Source organism: Paramormyrops kingsleyae, chromosome 21 (genome assembly GCF_048594095.1).
Source record: "Paramormyrops kingsleyae isolate MSU_618 chromosome 21, PKINGS_0.4, whole genome shotgun sequence".
Lineage (NCBI taxonomy): Eukaryota > Metazoa > Chordata > Actinopteri > Osteoglossiformes > Mormyridae > Paramormyrops > Paramormyrops kingsleyae.
The window spans coordinates 7,437,200-7,451,650 of NC_132817.1; the positions used below are offsets into that span (position 1 = coordinate 7,437,200).

Here is a 14,451-nt window from a genome sequence, read left to right on the forward strand (position 1 = left end):
CGGGCCTAAGGTGTCTAACGGAGGCTGCTTTTCTCTTCCCTGCTCCTCACTCTGCATATTTGTGTGTGGGATAGAGCCTTGATTGTATCAGGCCAACAATGGCTCCCCGTGCAGTTTTTCCGGCGCTCTTGGCTTGCAGCTCTCGCCTTTGCTGTCCCCTCCGGCCTCTTCAGTTCGTGTTTGCTCCAAATGTTTCCAGATAAAGGGAAGTCCTGGTATTTTTTTTTTTTTTTTTTTTTTTCTGGGTGCGGATCGCAAATTGGCTGATTCTTCTGTTATTGCACAAAAGGAATATTTAAAGGAAGTCAACAGGCACTAACTTTAAACCAGCTACTAAAAAAAGCAGAAAATTGGGCAAGTGTCTTTGTCTCTCACTCCTTCATGTGGTTCACACCTTCCTGCCTTTGTGTCCATTTTCAGTTTGGACTTTGAAACATTGACTGCTTTCTGCTAGAAGGTAAATTCTGTTTTTTTTTTGGTTGCTTTCTTTCTTTGCAGCCCTGTTTTTATGACTGAGCCAGCATGGCTTCCTTCCTGCACATCCTCCTAGCAGGAAAAATGCAGGGCTGGAATGTCGACGTAGAACGCCTCAACACAATGGGCTCATTTTCCCCCCACGCTCTGGCTCCGGCAAGCGGCCGCTGGAGCCGCTGGGGTCCCTGGGGCCACGTCTCCCACTGCGTGTAGCGTTTGACGGGCCGATGCCAGAGCGACCGCCTGTGTCCTGCCTTCTGGAGAAGTTAAAGAAGATCTCACTGACTGATCTCCTACTCCCTCTGCTGATCATCTGCTAACTTCTGATCTGCCAACTCTTTATATTTCCTGCTACTCCGTGCTGATCTCATGCTAACGTCGGATCTGCTAGCCCTGTATATTTACAGCTATCTTCGGATCTGCTAGCCCTGTATATTTGCAGCTATCGTCGGATCTGCTAGCCCTGTATATTTACAGCTATCGTCGGATCTGCTAGCCCTGTATATTTACAGCTAATGTCGGATCTGCTAGCCCTGTATATTTACAGCTATCGTCGGATCTGCTAGCCCTGTATATTTACAGCTATCGTCGGATCTGCTAGCCCTGTATATTTACAGCTATCGTCGGATCTGCTAGCCCTGTATATTTATAGCTATCGTCGGATCTGCTAGCCCTGTATATTTATAGCTATCGTCGGGTCTGCTAGCCCTGTATATTTACAGCTATCGTAGGGTCTGCTAGCCCTGTATATTTATAGCTATCGTCGGGTCTGCTAGCCCTGTATATTTATAGCTATCATCGGATCTGCTAATTCTGACTCTGCTGATCTCCTGCTAACTCTGCTAACGTTTTTTTTTCGGTCATGCTGTCTAGTTTCTAATAATTCAGCAGATTGGCATGCTAGTTTATGTCTGTGTCATGTGACCTACTTGTTGCCGGTTTTCTGAGAGGCCTGTGCTGTCCTGTCCTGTCCTTTGGAAAAGATGCTAATTGTAATGCGAAGTTGCTCAGGGTATGTGTATCGTAATTAAATTTTAGAGAAGCATCTTTCTCCAGCTATGTGGACACACTGACATGCAGTGCATGCAAATTCACATTTAAACTCTTCTCATAGCTTGTCCAGACAGGGAAGATGCACTCGTCCAGCTCCGGGTGATAAGATGAGTCTTCACACATGAATTCTTCGTTATCTGATAAGATGGCAAAGTAGAACCACCTACTATGGTTCAAGAGAGACAGGAAAACGGATACGGCTCTCGGGCTGGGGGTAGGGGGGAGGTTAAGCTATATGCAAAGCTTCCACTTTAGTTTCCTGCAGGAAGCATCTCAGTAAGTGCCCAGTCGTGTTGACGGTCTAGCTTGAGTGATTTAGCATGGCATAAGGGCCTCGTGGTGGACAGATCGGGCACTTTTTACGAGTTCAGCTGCTGTAAGATTTTATGTCGTGGCTGGATTTTTGCACTCCATCACCTTATGAAGATAGAACTGGAACAGCACACTTTCTTTTGGTCAAAACCACTGCACCTCAAAGCCCATACATCCAATGCACCCTATAGCATCATGCAGCATTTGTAAGCTTTTAAAACGGGAGTTTTCCAGAAGAAAAGTGAGCATGTGACCATGACTAAATTCCCTGCCATGAAATTTTCTTCCTCATTTCAGGAGGTCTGTCATTGCTGGATCTCTCTCCAGGTATTACAACCAGTTTTTCTTGCTGCCATTTCTCCTTTTGCAGGAAAAGACATTAACTATCCCAACTTTGCTGGCCTTTGATATCTTACAGCTTAAAGCTGCGATTATCAAATCTGAGTCTGGTTAAGGTCCCCACATTCCCCGCCAGACCCAAAGTGTCAAACTATTTTGTTTTGTAATGCAGAAATGCAAACGATCCCCAATCTCCTCGGCCGTCACGGTAGCTTGTTCCCAGCTTTCGGCTGTCGTCTCTCCACAAGCCTGTTCTGCGGCTTTTTCTCAGGCGTTTTGCCTGAACATTTGAGGCTCAGCTGACACACAGTCAAGTCGCTGCGCCTTGGCCTACAGTTTTTCGCTACCAATTTAATTCTCCGAGGACTACTCTGCCTTTCTTTTTTCCCCCAAACTATGATTTTTTTTTCGTTATCTTTGGCAGGTAAAACTCCTGCAGTCGTGGTCTGTACATGTAACTTCTTCAACATCATAGGTTTCTCTGTGGGCAAATTTCCCAATTCTACTGTTTTTACAAAAGGATCTTCAGTATTTAAGTCCATTCAGATTTAAGGACAATAACCTACTTCAGATGAGTCTTGCTTGTGCCATTAGTGTTTTCTTTTTATCATGGTTGCATAATGCATCTCCGTGACAATGGAGTAAGGAGTATTCATTTGAATTTGGAGATGCAGACTCTGGACCGGCCGCGAGTCTCAGCCTGTCTGTAGAGGCAGCATTACTTTGCCAAAGGTCAGATGGCTGCAGAGGAATGATAACTACGTACCAGAGAGAGAGCGATAAAGATGTCCATTGTGTCACGGTGGGAACCGGTGGGGGCTCCTTCCATAGTTTGCTCAGCCAGCTCCCTGTTGGGGAGGCCTGCTCTCCTTGTAGACATTTCCATAGTGATGTTCTAGATACCAGATGGTGAGAAGAGGCTTTGAAACCCAAGTTGGGTGGGATGATTGTGCCATTGACCCAGTTTCCATTTGTTATTCCTATTGGAATAAACAGGTAGTGATTTGTAGTAATTCATAGTAAATTATGCCTAATTAAAATATGGGGTTAAATGAATACAATTTATTTAAATAGAAGCTTGTATGGGTTGTGGGCGGTAATGGCTCATGAATGACTTTCTAAATACTTATCGGCAGGTAATGTTATGGTAGCTAGATTTTAATGCGGACTAATGTTAAAAAGATTCTTTAATGCTTTTGTTTACTTCCTTGCTTTCACATTGCCGTTCAGGGTTCTCTATTATTTATAATATATATTTTTATTAGCAGCTGTTTTTTCTTTGTACTTTTAAGTAACCGGATACAAAACAAACTCTGCAACCACTTGAGCCACCTACTAAACTACTATCACTTTCCTTGCAGGCATGAGCACACGGTGTGTAAAACTTCAGTGTGTAAGTTGAATGTGAATTATGTGCATGTCGGTTTAGGTAAAACAGAATCTTTGGCAAAAGATCTATTTGGAAATTATACATGTAGAGATCATCATGCATATGCACAATATCATATTATTATTTTATGACTTTAAATTTTCCAGTTTTTTTTTTCTTCTAAATATTTAAACATTTTTAAATTGCACATCTGCTTCTATATTAGCCATGACTGTATCTGACCTGTGCACTGGCACTTTCATAGGTAAATAGTGATCTATCTATGTTTGGCAAGACCAAATACAAAATAGGTTTCCCAGATACCTGCCACATTGTGGGTGCACTTTGTTTTTTTTCAAGACTGTATGAATGTTTGTTTAAACGGGGTACATTTTATCTGAAGTGTTAATCACTTTAGACACTGAATTTCCAATATTTGTTTCATGGTTAAGCAAAAATCTCACTATAAAGCTTTAACAAGAATTCCTGCAATAGAAACGTCATATTTCAGTACACCTGTACTTTTTCTGTGATCCCGTGCAGGCTTACAAGTGAGCCCTGGATCGTATCCCAGAAAGCACTGGGAGCAATCCAGGATGTTTTTGGATGAAATGTGATTTTAATTTTGTTGTAGGTGTGATGGACTAGTGTGATCTCAGATAGTGTAACACCTTAACAAATATTGACAGAATAACAGATTTAGTCCAGCGGTATGAGCTGATTCTGGTGTATGTGTTCCAGGCAGCTACATCTGTGCCTCAGCACCGAAAGACGGTACCCACTGCTGCAGTAATTATGTTCTCTGAGTAGAATGAGTCAGCACCAGTGACAGCAAGGTGTACTGTAGCTATCAGAGCCCTTACAGTAGCACTGTCTGAGCCCCTTGCCGTGATAAAATCTGGATTCTCTGTCCGGTCTTGCTCATGCTTGTCAGCAACGGCGTCGTTCTTCACTTGACTTTCATCTTTTATGTCTCTGGTGAAGCTATTTTGAGTAGGAAGCGTCCGGTTCGGCTAGGCTAACGTTTGTAATTTTCGTGCAAACGGAGGCAGCGTGGGTAACGACGTATGAGCGCGGCTCGGTGATGTTTACGAGCTTCACTGCCTCTAGAAACGCGAAGAGCACTGCTGATACTAATGACCTTGGGTGAGCCGTAACAGCCTTTGGGTCTTTCTTTGGATGTATATTTCAGAATATCCCCCTCCCTACCCCCCTTTTCCAATGAAATGGTAGATGGCCTTCATGTTGTCGTATGAAAGTGCCCAAGCACATTTTCTTTATAGTGCTGAGTATTGGCTGTTTGGGGTGGGGGGTGTTTCCCAGATGCTTGAGTCCTTGTACATATATAAGGTGTGTAAGTGCTACGGCTGCGACTGTGAGGATCATTACAGTTTAGAGATTGTAACCGTTTTGAACAGTAATAACTGGCATCCCATCCAAGGTGCACCTCAGCCTTGCACCCCCAAGTAACACAGAGAAGTGGTTGTAGGTTGGATGAATCCACAGTAACATTTTGCCATTTATTCATAAAAAAATGTCAGGAGCACAATGAATACAGGACACCAAAGGTTTCTGCTTTCCTCATTTTTCATTATCTGTGATTTAACGTGCATTTTAGCAAGTGGGCTGTTAATTAGCCAGTAAGAGACCCCAAAACAGGCTTTCTGTTCTGCACATAATAATGATTTGCAGCTTTACAGGTCTTTGTGGCTACTTGTTTTTGCCAAAACTTGCAGTGAATACTGACCTGTATCTTGCCAGCTCTTGAATACCTGACTCATCTCCCCTACGAGCAGTGAAGAGCGTCCAGCCTTTCATCCCCCAGAGCAGTTTCACTTGCCCCTCCTGAGAGTTTGTCATGCACATCAGCTTTGAGCACTCACCTCCTGCATTTACTCATGTGAAATCGGTGTAAATAAGGCAGGAGCAGGTAAACAAGACAGTATGTGCTCCTGATTGGCTGTTGGTCTTGGCTTTGGAAATTCCACCTTTCCAAAAAACAAGTGATTGCTTGCCTGAAACTCAAATGCGAAGAAATGTGTATTGAAATTGGCCTTTCATTCAGAGTTTGTCATGCGATTTTAGCTGGTATCTTTCACCCCTGGCCTATATTCGCGTGATGACAGTCAACAAAGACGCTTGACAGTGTCTGCTCCCGATTGACTTCAGGTTATCGTCGTGGAAATTCCACCTTTCTGGAAAACAAGCGACTGCTTGGCTGAAACTCAAATGCAAAGAGATTTTTATTGAAAATGGCCTTTTACAATGAATTATTGAGTAGTTCTTGGACAACGGCTCCTCACAATCCTGATTAGAGTTCACTATTAATCACCTCCCTTGCTAATCCTTTACTGCAGCTGCCAAGCAGCTGACCTTAGTATCATGCCAGGACGACTTGGCAGATCTCTTTGGATTTGATCTTGTAGTTGAAGCTCCTCCGAGGCCTTGAAGACATGGTGAAAATCCCAGCTTGAGGCGTTTCAGACATCTTAGAGGGAATTCCTAAGGGTCTAATAGGCTAAGCCACTAATCCCCCGGGTTCTACCTGTCTGTCTTTGTCTGTAGGGTTCGGGAAGGTCAAGCGGAAACCCGGCATGAGGGAGACTGCCTCCAATGCTGACGGCGACATGTTCTTGGACAACGGGGAGCGACTGTATGATCTGAACCTGCCAGCATTGGTCAAGTTCAGCTACGCGGCTGAGCGGGAGGATGAGCTGTCGCTGGTCAAGGGCACGCGGGTCATCGTCATGGAGAAGTGCAGCGACGGCTGGTGGCGTGGTAGCTACGACGGCCACGTGGGCTGGTTCCCGTCCAACTACGTGACGGAGGACCTGGACGGCACGGCGCCGATGGACCCAGTGAGCTCGCTGACCGAGAAGCTGGCGGCCGTCGTGCAGAGTGCCAATGGCAACCGCGTGCTCCATGTCGTCCAGGCCCTCTACCCCTTCAGCTCCAGTAACGAGGAAGAGCTGAACTTCGAGAAGGGTGAGGTCATGGACGTGGTGGAGAAGCCGGAGAACGACCCCGAGTGGTGGAAGTGCCGCAAGGGCGACGGGCGGACTGGGCTCGTGCCCAAGAACTACGTCACGGTGCTGCAGAACAGCGGGCAGGGCAACGGAGGGCCTCCTACGCCTGACTGCGACTATGTGGCGCCCTCGGCAAGCGGGAGGTTTGCGGGGAAACAGTGGTACTACGGCAAGGTGACCCGGCACCAGGCTGAAGTGGCTTTGAACCAGCGGGGCGAGGAGGGCGACTTCCTGATCAGGGACAGCGAATCCTCGGTAAGCTCATCGGGTGGTTGCGACCATGTCAGTGAGCACCTGTTATGGCTCCCCCTGGTGGCTCAGCCAGTGAATTCAGGCTGGATCCCATATCAGTGAGTAGCAGCAAACTGTAACTGGCTCTATTCCATGTGGAGCCTCGATTTAAGATCTGCTCGCAATGTGACGTGACATCATTGCATGCCAAAGGGTCTTAATGTCTGACAGTAGTGCAGCAGAAATGAGGATGAATTCCTCATCTCCTGTCCTCAGACCCAAGTTTCCATCACTTAGCACTATATATATATATATTTTTTTTTTACTTAACAGGAACATTTTTATCCAGTGGACCATATTTGCTTCAAGATTAATTTCAAATTGTACTGTAGACTCCAAAATTTCCATTTTCTTGTGCCCTCAGGAAATAGTCTAGAGCTAAGAAGTAGCTCCAGCAAATATACGGCCATGTTAATATTTAAAGATGTAGGACGGTAACCCACGTAAGGGGAGTGGCATTGCCACCCACACGACTGACTGACTCCGATAGTGAATTTTAAATGGAAATGTTCATGCCAGACACACCGACGCTGAGTGTCGAGTCAGTGGGAAGAATAAGAAAAGCCCTTTATTTCAGCGGTTTCTTCAAAGCAAGGGGAAAAATGAATAGTTTGAATTGCAGAGGGACTGACCTCACTACTCTGATACTGATTGGTCATTTTAACCTATTTTTTTTTTCCCATTTCCCATAATCCCCCCCCCCAGCCCAACGACTTCTCCATCTCCCTGAAGGCCCAGGGCAAAAACAAGCACTTCAAGGTACAGTTGAAGGACATCCTCTACTGCATCGGTCAGCGCAGGTTCAACTCCATGGAGGAGCTGGTGGAACACTACAAGAAGGCCCCCATCTTCACCAGTGAACAAGGAGACAAACTCTATCTGGTGAAGCCGCTCTCCTGACTGCACCCGGACCTCCCAGAACCATAGACACTTACAGCCGAGTTCCGCCGGCGGAAATAGCAATCATTTCAACGGGAGCAGAGGACAGTACATGGCCAGCGGACTCATCGTCGGGAAACGACTTAACGAAAAAGCATTCAAACGTATTGATTTCACAAGTCGTGTTTAGGTCGTAGATGCATATGTATATTGACTACGGCATTTATCAACTACAATTTAGTTTTTGTTAATATATATTATATTCATTTTAAAGCTTGCCTTGCTTGAAGTGAACTTCCCTGGACTTTCAGACATCTAAGAGATGTTTTTTTCTTAGTGCCTGAAGAGCTTGGATTGAGGAAGAAAATGGACTCGAGATTTCTTGAAATTGTACACACTCACTCGCTCAGCAGTGCTATGAAACTTCAGTTTATAGGCCAGCAACCAATTAAGGCAATGTGTAAAACAGACTTTGACCAATATATATTAATTTTTTTTTAATTTGTGGTCAACAACTGTCAGAATTCGGATTTGGTTGTGAACTGGTTTATACCACCTGAGGCAAGATGAATCGGACTTTCTGTTGCTTCTTGAGGTTTTAGGAGAGGGGAGTGTGGGATTGTGGGTGTGACCCTAAAGTGGGGATTTCCATGCCTCCCAGGGACCCCTGTCATTCTGGAACAAATACTTGCATCGTTGGTAATTCCTGGAGGTCTCCTTCTCTGAGAAGCATATCGTGTAATCTTTAGATAATGAAGTCACTGCTCCCTCCATCCCCGCAGATGGAGAGGATGGTTTTGTCCCTTTGCAGTGTCTTTGAAGAGAATGATGTAAGAAATGGGCAGTACTACTCAGTGGTTTAGAACAGGGGCGTCCACTTCATAAAAATTCCATAACACATAGCGTTTACTATAAGGGGTCTCTATCTCTATCTGGTTTGCTAATGATATTACTGTGTGTGTGTGTGAGTGAGAGAGTGAGAGAGAGAGAGAGGATTGCTCTCTTATAGTAACTTAGATTCATTTATCATCACAGCATGCTGCATGTTTTCCCATCTTTAGTTTTGCACAGAACTCTAGCCAGAACTCAAGCCAGTGATGTCATGTCCTGTTTGTGTTTCATGCTTCTGCCTCCCTCTCCAGCTCCCTCCAGCAGCGCTGTCGCTTGGCCTGAAGTATAGATCTGTGTTACCCTGAGACTAATCCCGCAGCCACTTTCCTCGCCCCTGTTTCTCTAAATACATCTGTAGCTTTAAGACAGAATTTATTTGGAGGAAGAACCTCCGAGTTCTGCGGGGGCCAAAATTTTATTTTGGAAAATTTTAAGGAAGGAGATATTTTTAGATATTAAATGGTAGTATTGTCTTTATGGAAAATAGCAGTATCTTGTGGCATCTCTGTCAGAGTTCCAGGGGCAGCGGGCAGAGTGGTGTCCTGCAGACCTCTGGTGGAGGAGAAATGGATAGATGTACTTAAGATATGATATTAAGGTATTAATGTTTTTTACATTGTGTGAGCTAGACTGGAGGTTGAGATGATGGGAAAGAAAGCAAGTTATGTGGTAAGGTGGGCTGTCTGGGAAATTGGCCGAAGAAGGCGGGGGGGCAGTGGTGTTCAGGTGATATGAGAACCGAGCTTTTAAGAGCAGCGCCAGGGGGGGGTCACGCTCAGAGGCGGAACGAGGCACTGCCACTCACCCGGCCAGGATCATTCTCCATTCGTTCCACGGTGTTGCTAACAGCATAAGACCTGCGTTCTTCTATCTTTTAGATGTTGCCTGTGTTATGGGAGGGATCAAGTGACCTTAATTTATTGTAGTTCATTTTAAGCTAGGAATTATTAATTTGCAGTAAGGTAATTAAAAATGCCCGATACTGCCTGGAAGTACTTTACTATGGGGGCTTGTATGATTGCTCAACCCCCCCCCCCCATAGTCAATCTGGTGCATGTTTGGCCATCTGATGCCAGCGAATTGGAGAGGCCGGTTCTTCCTGTCGCTCTCAGTCTCGGTCGGACGATGCTGATTGGTTCGTCTGGGCCAAGTGGCCGCTGAGTCAGGCGTACCATCTGGGCCCGTGTGACACAGAGCAGTCTCGCTAAGCGGTGGAAAGGAACAGGCTATACTGTGAAAAATAATATATTGTTCCCTTCCTGTTTACATGGGAAGTCAACTTCACATATAATTGAGTTTATCTAGACTGTTAAAATTAAGTAATAAAATGGTTAACGACTCTGTGTTGCTTGTGTTAAATTTAATTTGCCTTAAGAGATGAGAATGCAATAGGTGCTGTTCACAAAACGGTGGAAAGCAAGTGCTGGTCAGGAATCTGTACCTTTTGGAGACCTCTAGTGGCTATGCATTGTAAAATTTACATGGATTGTAAAATTAGCTATGTGGTCATTAATCTTCACAAACCGTACTTGATATGTCACATAAAAAGGGGCAAAACATTAAAGAACTGTGACTGGCTGGGAAAGACTTATTTTAATATTTCTATGCTCACAACATTAGGATGGTAGCCATACGGCAAATCAGCAGTGGAGTAGATGTTTGTCAGGGGAGAATGGAAAGTTTCCGCCTGTTTGAACTGTGGAACCGGCCCAAGTGAGATGCTTTAGTAGTTTGGCTGTCTTGTAGCAAGATGAGGATTCTGTGTTTGGTCTTGTGCCATTTTAAGCTCGACCATAAGCTCTATGAACAATCATGCAGCCCCCCCCCCCCCCCCCCAACTGCTTATAAATGGATGCCAACTATATAGTATTATGTCGGACTGATTAGAAGTTGTTTGTAAAGGCGGGGGGTTAATCCGTGCACTGTCACACCCAACTGAACCACCCTGTTTACGTCAATGGTACCTCCAACTCGCTTGGTTCTGCAAGGCGACCTCACTTTGATTAATCTGGAAATTTCTGTAACAGAACATAGAGGTTGAGGCAAAGAACAGTGACGATCATAAAAACACTTTTATTGAATGACTTCACTTAGTACCACAGTATTGCTGAATAGACATTGTTCCATTCCTTTGTGGAATGCAGTGAAATTTTAAATTGCTTACGTCTAACCTGCAGAAGAAAATTGGTATGGAAGTATTATCTTAATGTTTTGGTAACAGTTCATATGTATAAAAACCACACTGCATGTATCATCTCAAACCAAGACGGCTCCTGAAACAGCTTCGGGTATCTTCACAGTGCTAAAAAATCCTGATACGTGGTAGGCTTTAACATGACCCACTTTACACTTAAGGGGGGGGGGGTGTAAAAATCCCCCCCAGGGAGTGAAGTACCAGCCTGTGAGGTTATCTTGACAGCATTAGAGCTGGGGAATCAGCCAGCCTCTCGCCGTCACCCCCCCCCAAACACCATGGAACATTTTCATGTTTTCCGGAACCAGCAGTAGCACAGCCGTGGGGAGCTGCACTGTTTGACACCAAAACAAAAATAAAATGCACAAAGACACAGTATCCAAGAGCAGACACAGAGAGCGTAAAAGCACTTAACACAAACCATGCTGGCACGGTTCTAAGGCTAAGTCACAGTTTAAAGAAATTCTTCAACACAGTATCTTTTGGAAGTGACAAAATGATAGATGTTCATCTGAATAAAAATTTGATTGCAAGTATTTGTAACCGTGTGAATGTGACACTTCGTACCAGACTAACTGACAGGCCTCCGGAATGTTCCGGATCAAAAGTACAGCCTGTCGGAAATGGCTGCCGGGAGGTGGGTCATGATCTGCATACGGATCCACCAGTGCACCTCCATGGGGTTATAGCGGGTGTAGGGGTAGCGGGACACCACGGCGTCGGCTATGCTGGTCATGACTGGCGTCACATCCCTCTGCCCGCTGCTGCAGTAGGACCGCACCATGGCGACCTGCTGCTCGAAGTAGCCCATCCCATAATCGCTCTGGACTTTGCTAGGCGCCTCCTTCCACATCTTGTCCGCAGTGGCAGCCACAGTGTCCCGCGTGAGGATGCCAGTGGCGGCGATGAAGTTACCGGGCTCGATGATGATGACCTTGACGCCCCAGCGCTTCATCTCGTACCGCAGGCAGTCGGAGAACGCCTCTACTCCGTACTTGGACACGCAGTATGGTGAGCGCATGGCGTTGCTCATTCTCCCAAACATGCTGGCTATGTTCACCACTCTGCCTGCGGACACAGTGAACCAGCCACCCATCTTCATCCAGCCTCAAAGTACCCGATCAAAGGGCCGTTCATTCTAATTTTCCTATGGAAGTATACTATGCAAGTACTAAGTACTTATTCTCCATAACCTTAGCAAAACGGTATAGCGATTTGCTCCAGAATGCATAGCCAATCAATTGAAATAATCAACAGTGTTCTACTGGCCAATTACACTGAACTGCACCAAGGAGAAAGTGGCCGACGCACTGGTACAGTGCCAGATGTCTTGGAGAAGCTTTCCTGACCATTCAAGATTTAGGTCTCAGGACCTCCAAGTTCTAGCTTAAGCTCACCTTCAGCCCTGCGGATGAGAGGTAGGAAGGCCTTGGTCACTCTGATGGTGCCCCACAGGTTCACCTCTGAGACCTGCTTGTACGTTTCCATGCTGGTGAACTCCACCTCTCCAAAGGTGGAGACCCCAGCATTGTTCACCACCGCCCACAGACCTGGCCCGAAGAGGAGGTGTTCATCAGAAATGGTCACAAATGATCCTCGATCTGTCCCCTGGAGTGAAGGGAGCCTGCGGTCCAGCCCTTATACCTTTCTCAGGATCATCCAGGTTGCTTCTCACGAACTCCACGGCCTGGGACACCTGGTGGTCACTGCACACGTCCAGCTGCACCACCTTCATCCTGTCAGAGTGCATATTCTCCAGCTCCGTAACGCCGTCTCCGCCGTTCTCCTGGCAAAAGCAACGGATGATGCCAAATTTCTGCTCCAAGCTGCCCAGTCACGTAATACATCATAATGCTCTGCACATCAATTTCAACTAATGCAGGGCATTGTGGGTGTTTGGCCACTATGCTACAGATGGAAAAATAAGTTTATGGGATTACTGAGGCTTGGAAGGACCTCTGTTATATACATGGTTGGCCAACAGTAGGTATACAGTTTTGACAACCTTTCCAGAGTGTTGGATGCGACACTGACTGCCCACCACGTTCACCCGACCAGACACCAAGGGACCTTTATCTCGGGGCGTAAAGGAGGTTTTTGAGAGGAAGCCCCACACAGTGAATGAATTTAAGGAGTTTACCTCCCTAGCATTTGTGGACATAGATGATAACCAGGACGTGTGTGCTAAAGAGTCACAGTGTCAGGGATAGGCTCCAGGAATTTATCAACATTGACGGAAGACATTTTAATTTAAAAATAAATAAATAAAACTTTGTAAAATAAAAACTATTCTTTGTGAAACAGAACCTTTACTTGCTAAAAAATAAACTGTATATCTAATCTACATATTGGTCTCAAGTCAAATTCCATTTAAGTAGTTGAGTGAGTTACTTGGTTACTTATCCAATGTTCCTGACAAGTAACAGCATGTTATGCAATTTTCTTCACCAAAAATGAAAAAATATCCACTGGCAAGTCAGAAACTATAGGGAATTGTCCGTACCTGGATGGAAAAAACTACACTGATGACTGACTGATAACTATTCCGAAGAGTGAACAGCAGACGGCTAGAAACCTCGGTACCTTCAGCAGGCATCCCGCGAAGACGGTAAATCCCAACTTGTGCAGGTGTTTGGCCAGAGCGAATCCAAATCCTCTGTCACAACCGGTAATCAGCACCGCTTTACCGGCAATCTGGATGGGGCAAAGGGAACCGATCATCAAAGTACATTTTGTATTCAAAAACACTATTTATAGTTCCACATGCCTTCAGGGAATTAAAATTCTCACTCATTCCGTAAACTGCACAGACAAATGTAAACGTTCAACCAGCCGATTAACCCGCAAAAGAGCAAAGTCACGCCAGATTAATCGCTAACACCTTAAAGTTAACGAATCGTGCATAACACCACAGTATTACTGCTTCGTACAGGAGTGATACTGTAAAAAAATTAGGTTTCATTTGCGTTTATAAAGATAAAGCAGAAACTTTCCTGAAAAGTTAGCGTGATGTAAGCACATTCAGTTAAAATCAAACTCCGACATCAGAACCAAATGAACAAGAACTAGTGTTTCTGAACAATTCCCATATTGGTAGGATAAATCTGAGTTGTACTGTACTGTTTTACTAAAGGACCAGCAACAAAGAAAATGGAGGTTTAATTTTTCCTAATTTCCCCTGGGAAATTTCCGCCCAGTGTAATACATAATTTAATGATAAACATCATTAATTTTGCAATTCTGTGAATAGAAACTTTAATAATACTTTTAGACAACCAGTAAATTGACTTCTCTTATTAAACGATAGTTCGCTTAATTTAAGAAAGCTCACAGGGAGAAAGCAATCGACTATAGCAAAAATAAAAGAGGGGATCAGCCTGAGCCGCGTGCATGTGCACCTCACCTTCACGGATCCTCGGGGCACGGAGGGCATGGCCACGTACAGCACAAAGACCAGATAGACTGCAACGATGCACTCGGCCACACTGGCTTCGGGAAAGCCGCAGCGTACGGCGGCGAAGTTTAGCACCGCCGGCAGCCCAAAGCCCAGGATCAGCGTCAGGAACACGGAAAACGCCACCAGAGCCGCGCCCCGTCTGATCGACGGCGAAACCATGTCGGCT

General features: G+C 45.3%; 2 protein-coding genes across 5 annotated transcripts in view; one reads left to right on the plus strand and one right to left on the minus strand.

Annotated features, from left to right (window-relative positions):
- The window catches only part of nck1a (NCK adaptor protein 1a), a 29,722-nt gene extending 19,745 nt beyond the window's left edge, over positions 1-9,977 (plus strand). For all 4 annotated transcript variants that reach the window (XM_023824401.2, XM_023824402.2, XM_023824404.2 and 1 more), the window contains 2 exons: positions 6,113-6,828; positions 7,570-9,977. In XM_023824401.2, coding sequence (XP_023680169.1) covers positions 6,113-6,828; positions 7,570-7,764 — 911 coding nt within the window. In that variant the 3' untranslated portion in view covers positions 7,765-9,977. The remainder of the gene's footprint in view (positions 1-6,112; positions 6,829-7,569) is intronic.
- Positions 9,978-10,687: 710 nt separating this feature from the next.
- bdh1 (3-hydroxybutyrate dehydrogenase, type 1) lies at positions 10,688-14,444 on the minus strand. Its single transcript, XM_023824405.2, has 5 exons — positions 14,232-14,444; positions 13,412-13,522; positions 12,473-12,614; positions 12,226-12,378; positions 10,688-11,896 (listed from the first exon to the last, which is right to left on the minus strand). Exons 1-5 carry the CDS (start codon positions 14,442-14,444, stop codon positions 11,430-11,432), a joined length of 1,086 nt encoding a protein of 361 aa, XP_023680173.2. The 3' UTR covers positions 10,688-11,429.
- Between the last annotated feature and the right edge of the window lie 7 nt (positions 14,445-14,451).

Bases quoted from the DNA above. Each gene is read 5' to 3' on its own strand.
- bdh1 (XM_023824405.2), bottom strand. From the start codon at position 14,444: ATGGTTTCGCCGTCGATCAGACGGGGCGCGGCTCTGGTGGCGTTTTCC. The intron at 12,379-12,472 runs GTATAAGGGCTG...TCTTCGGGCCAG, and splicing joins CCTGGATGATCCTGAGAAAG to GTCTGTGGGCGGTGGTGAAC. The intron at 11,897-12,225 runs GTGAGCTTAAGC...CTGTGTCCGCAG, and splicing joins TCTCATCCGCAGGGCTGAAG to GCAGAGTGGTGAACATAGCC.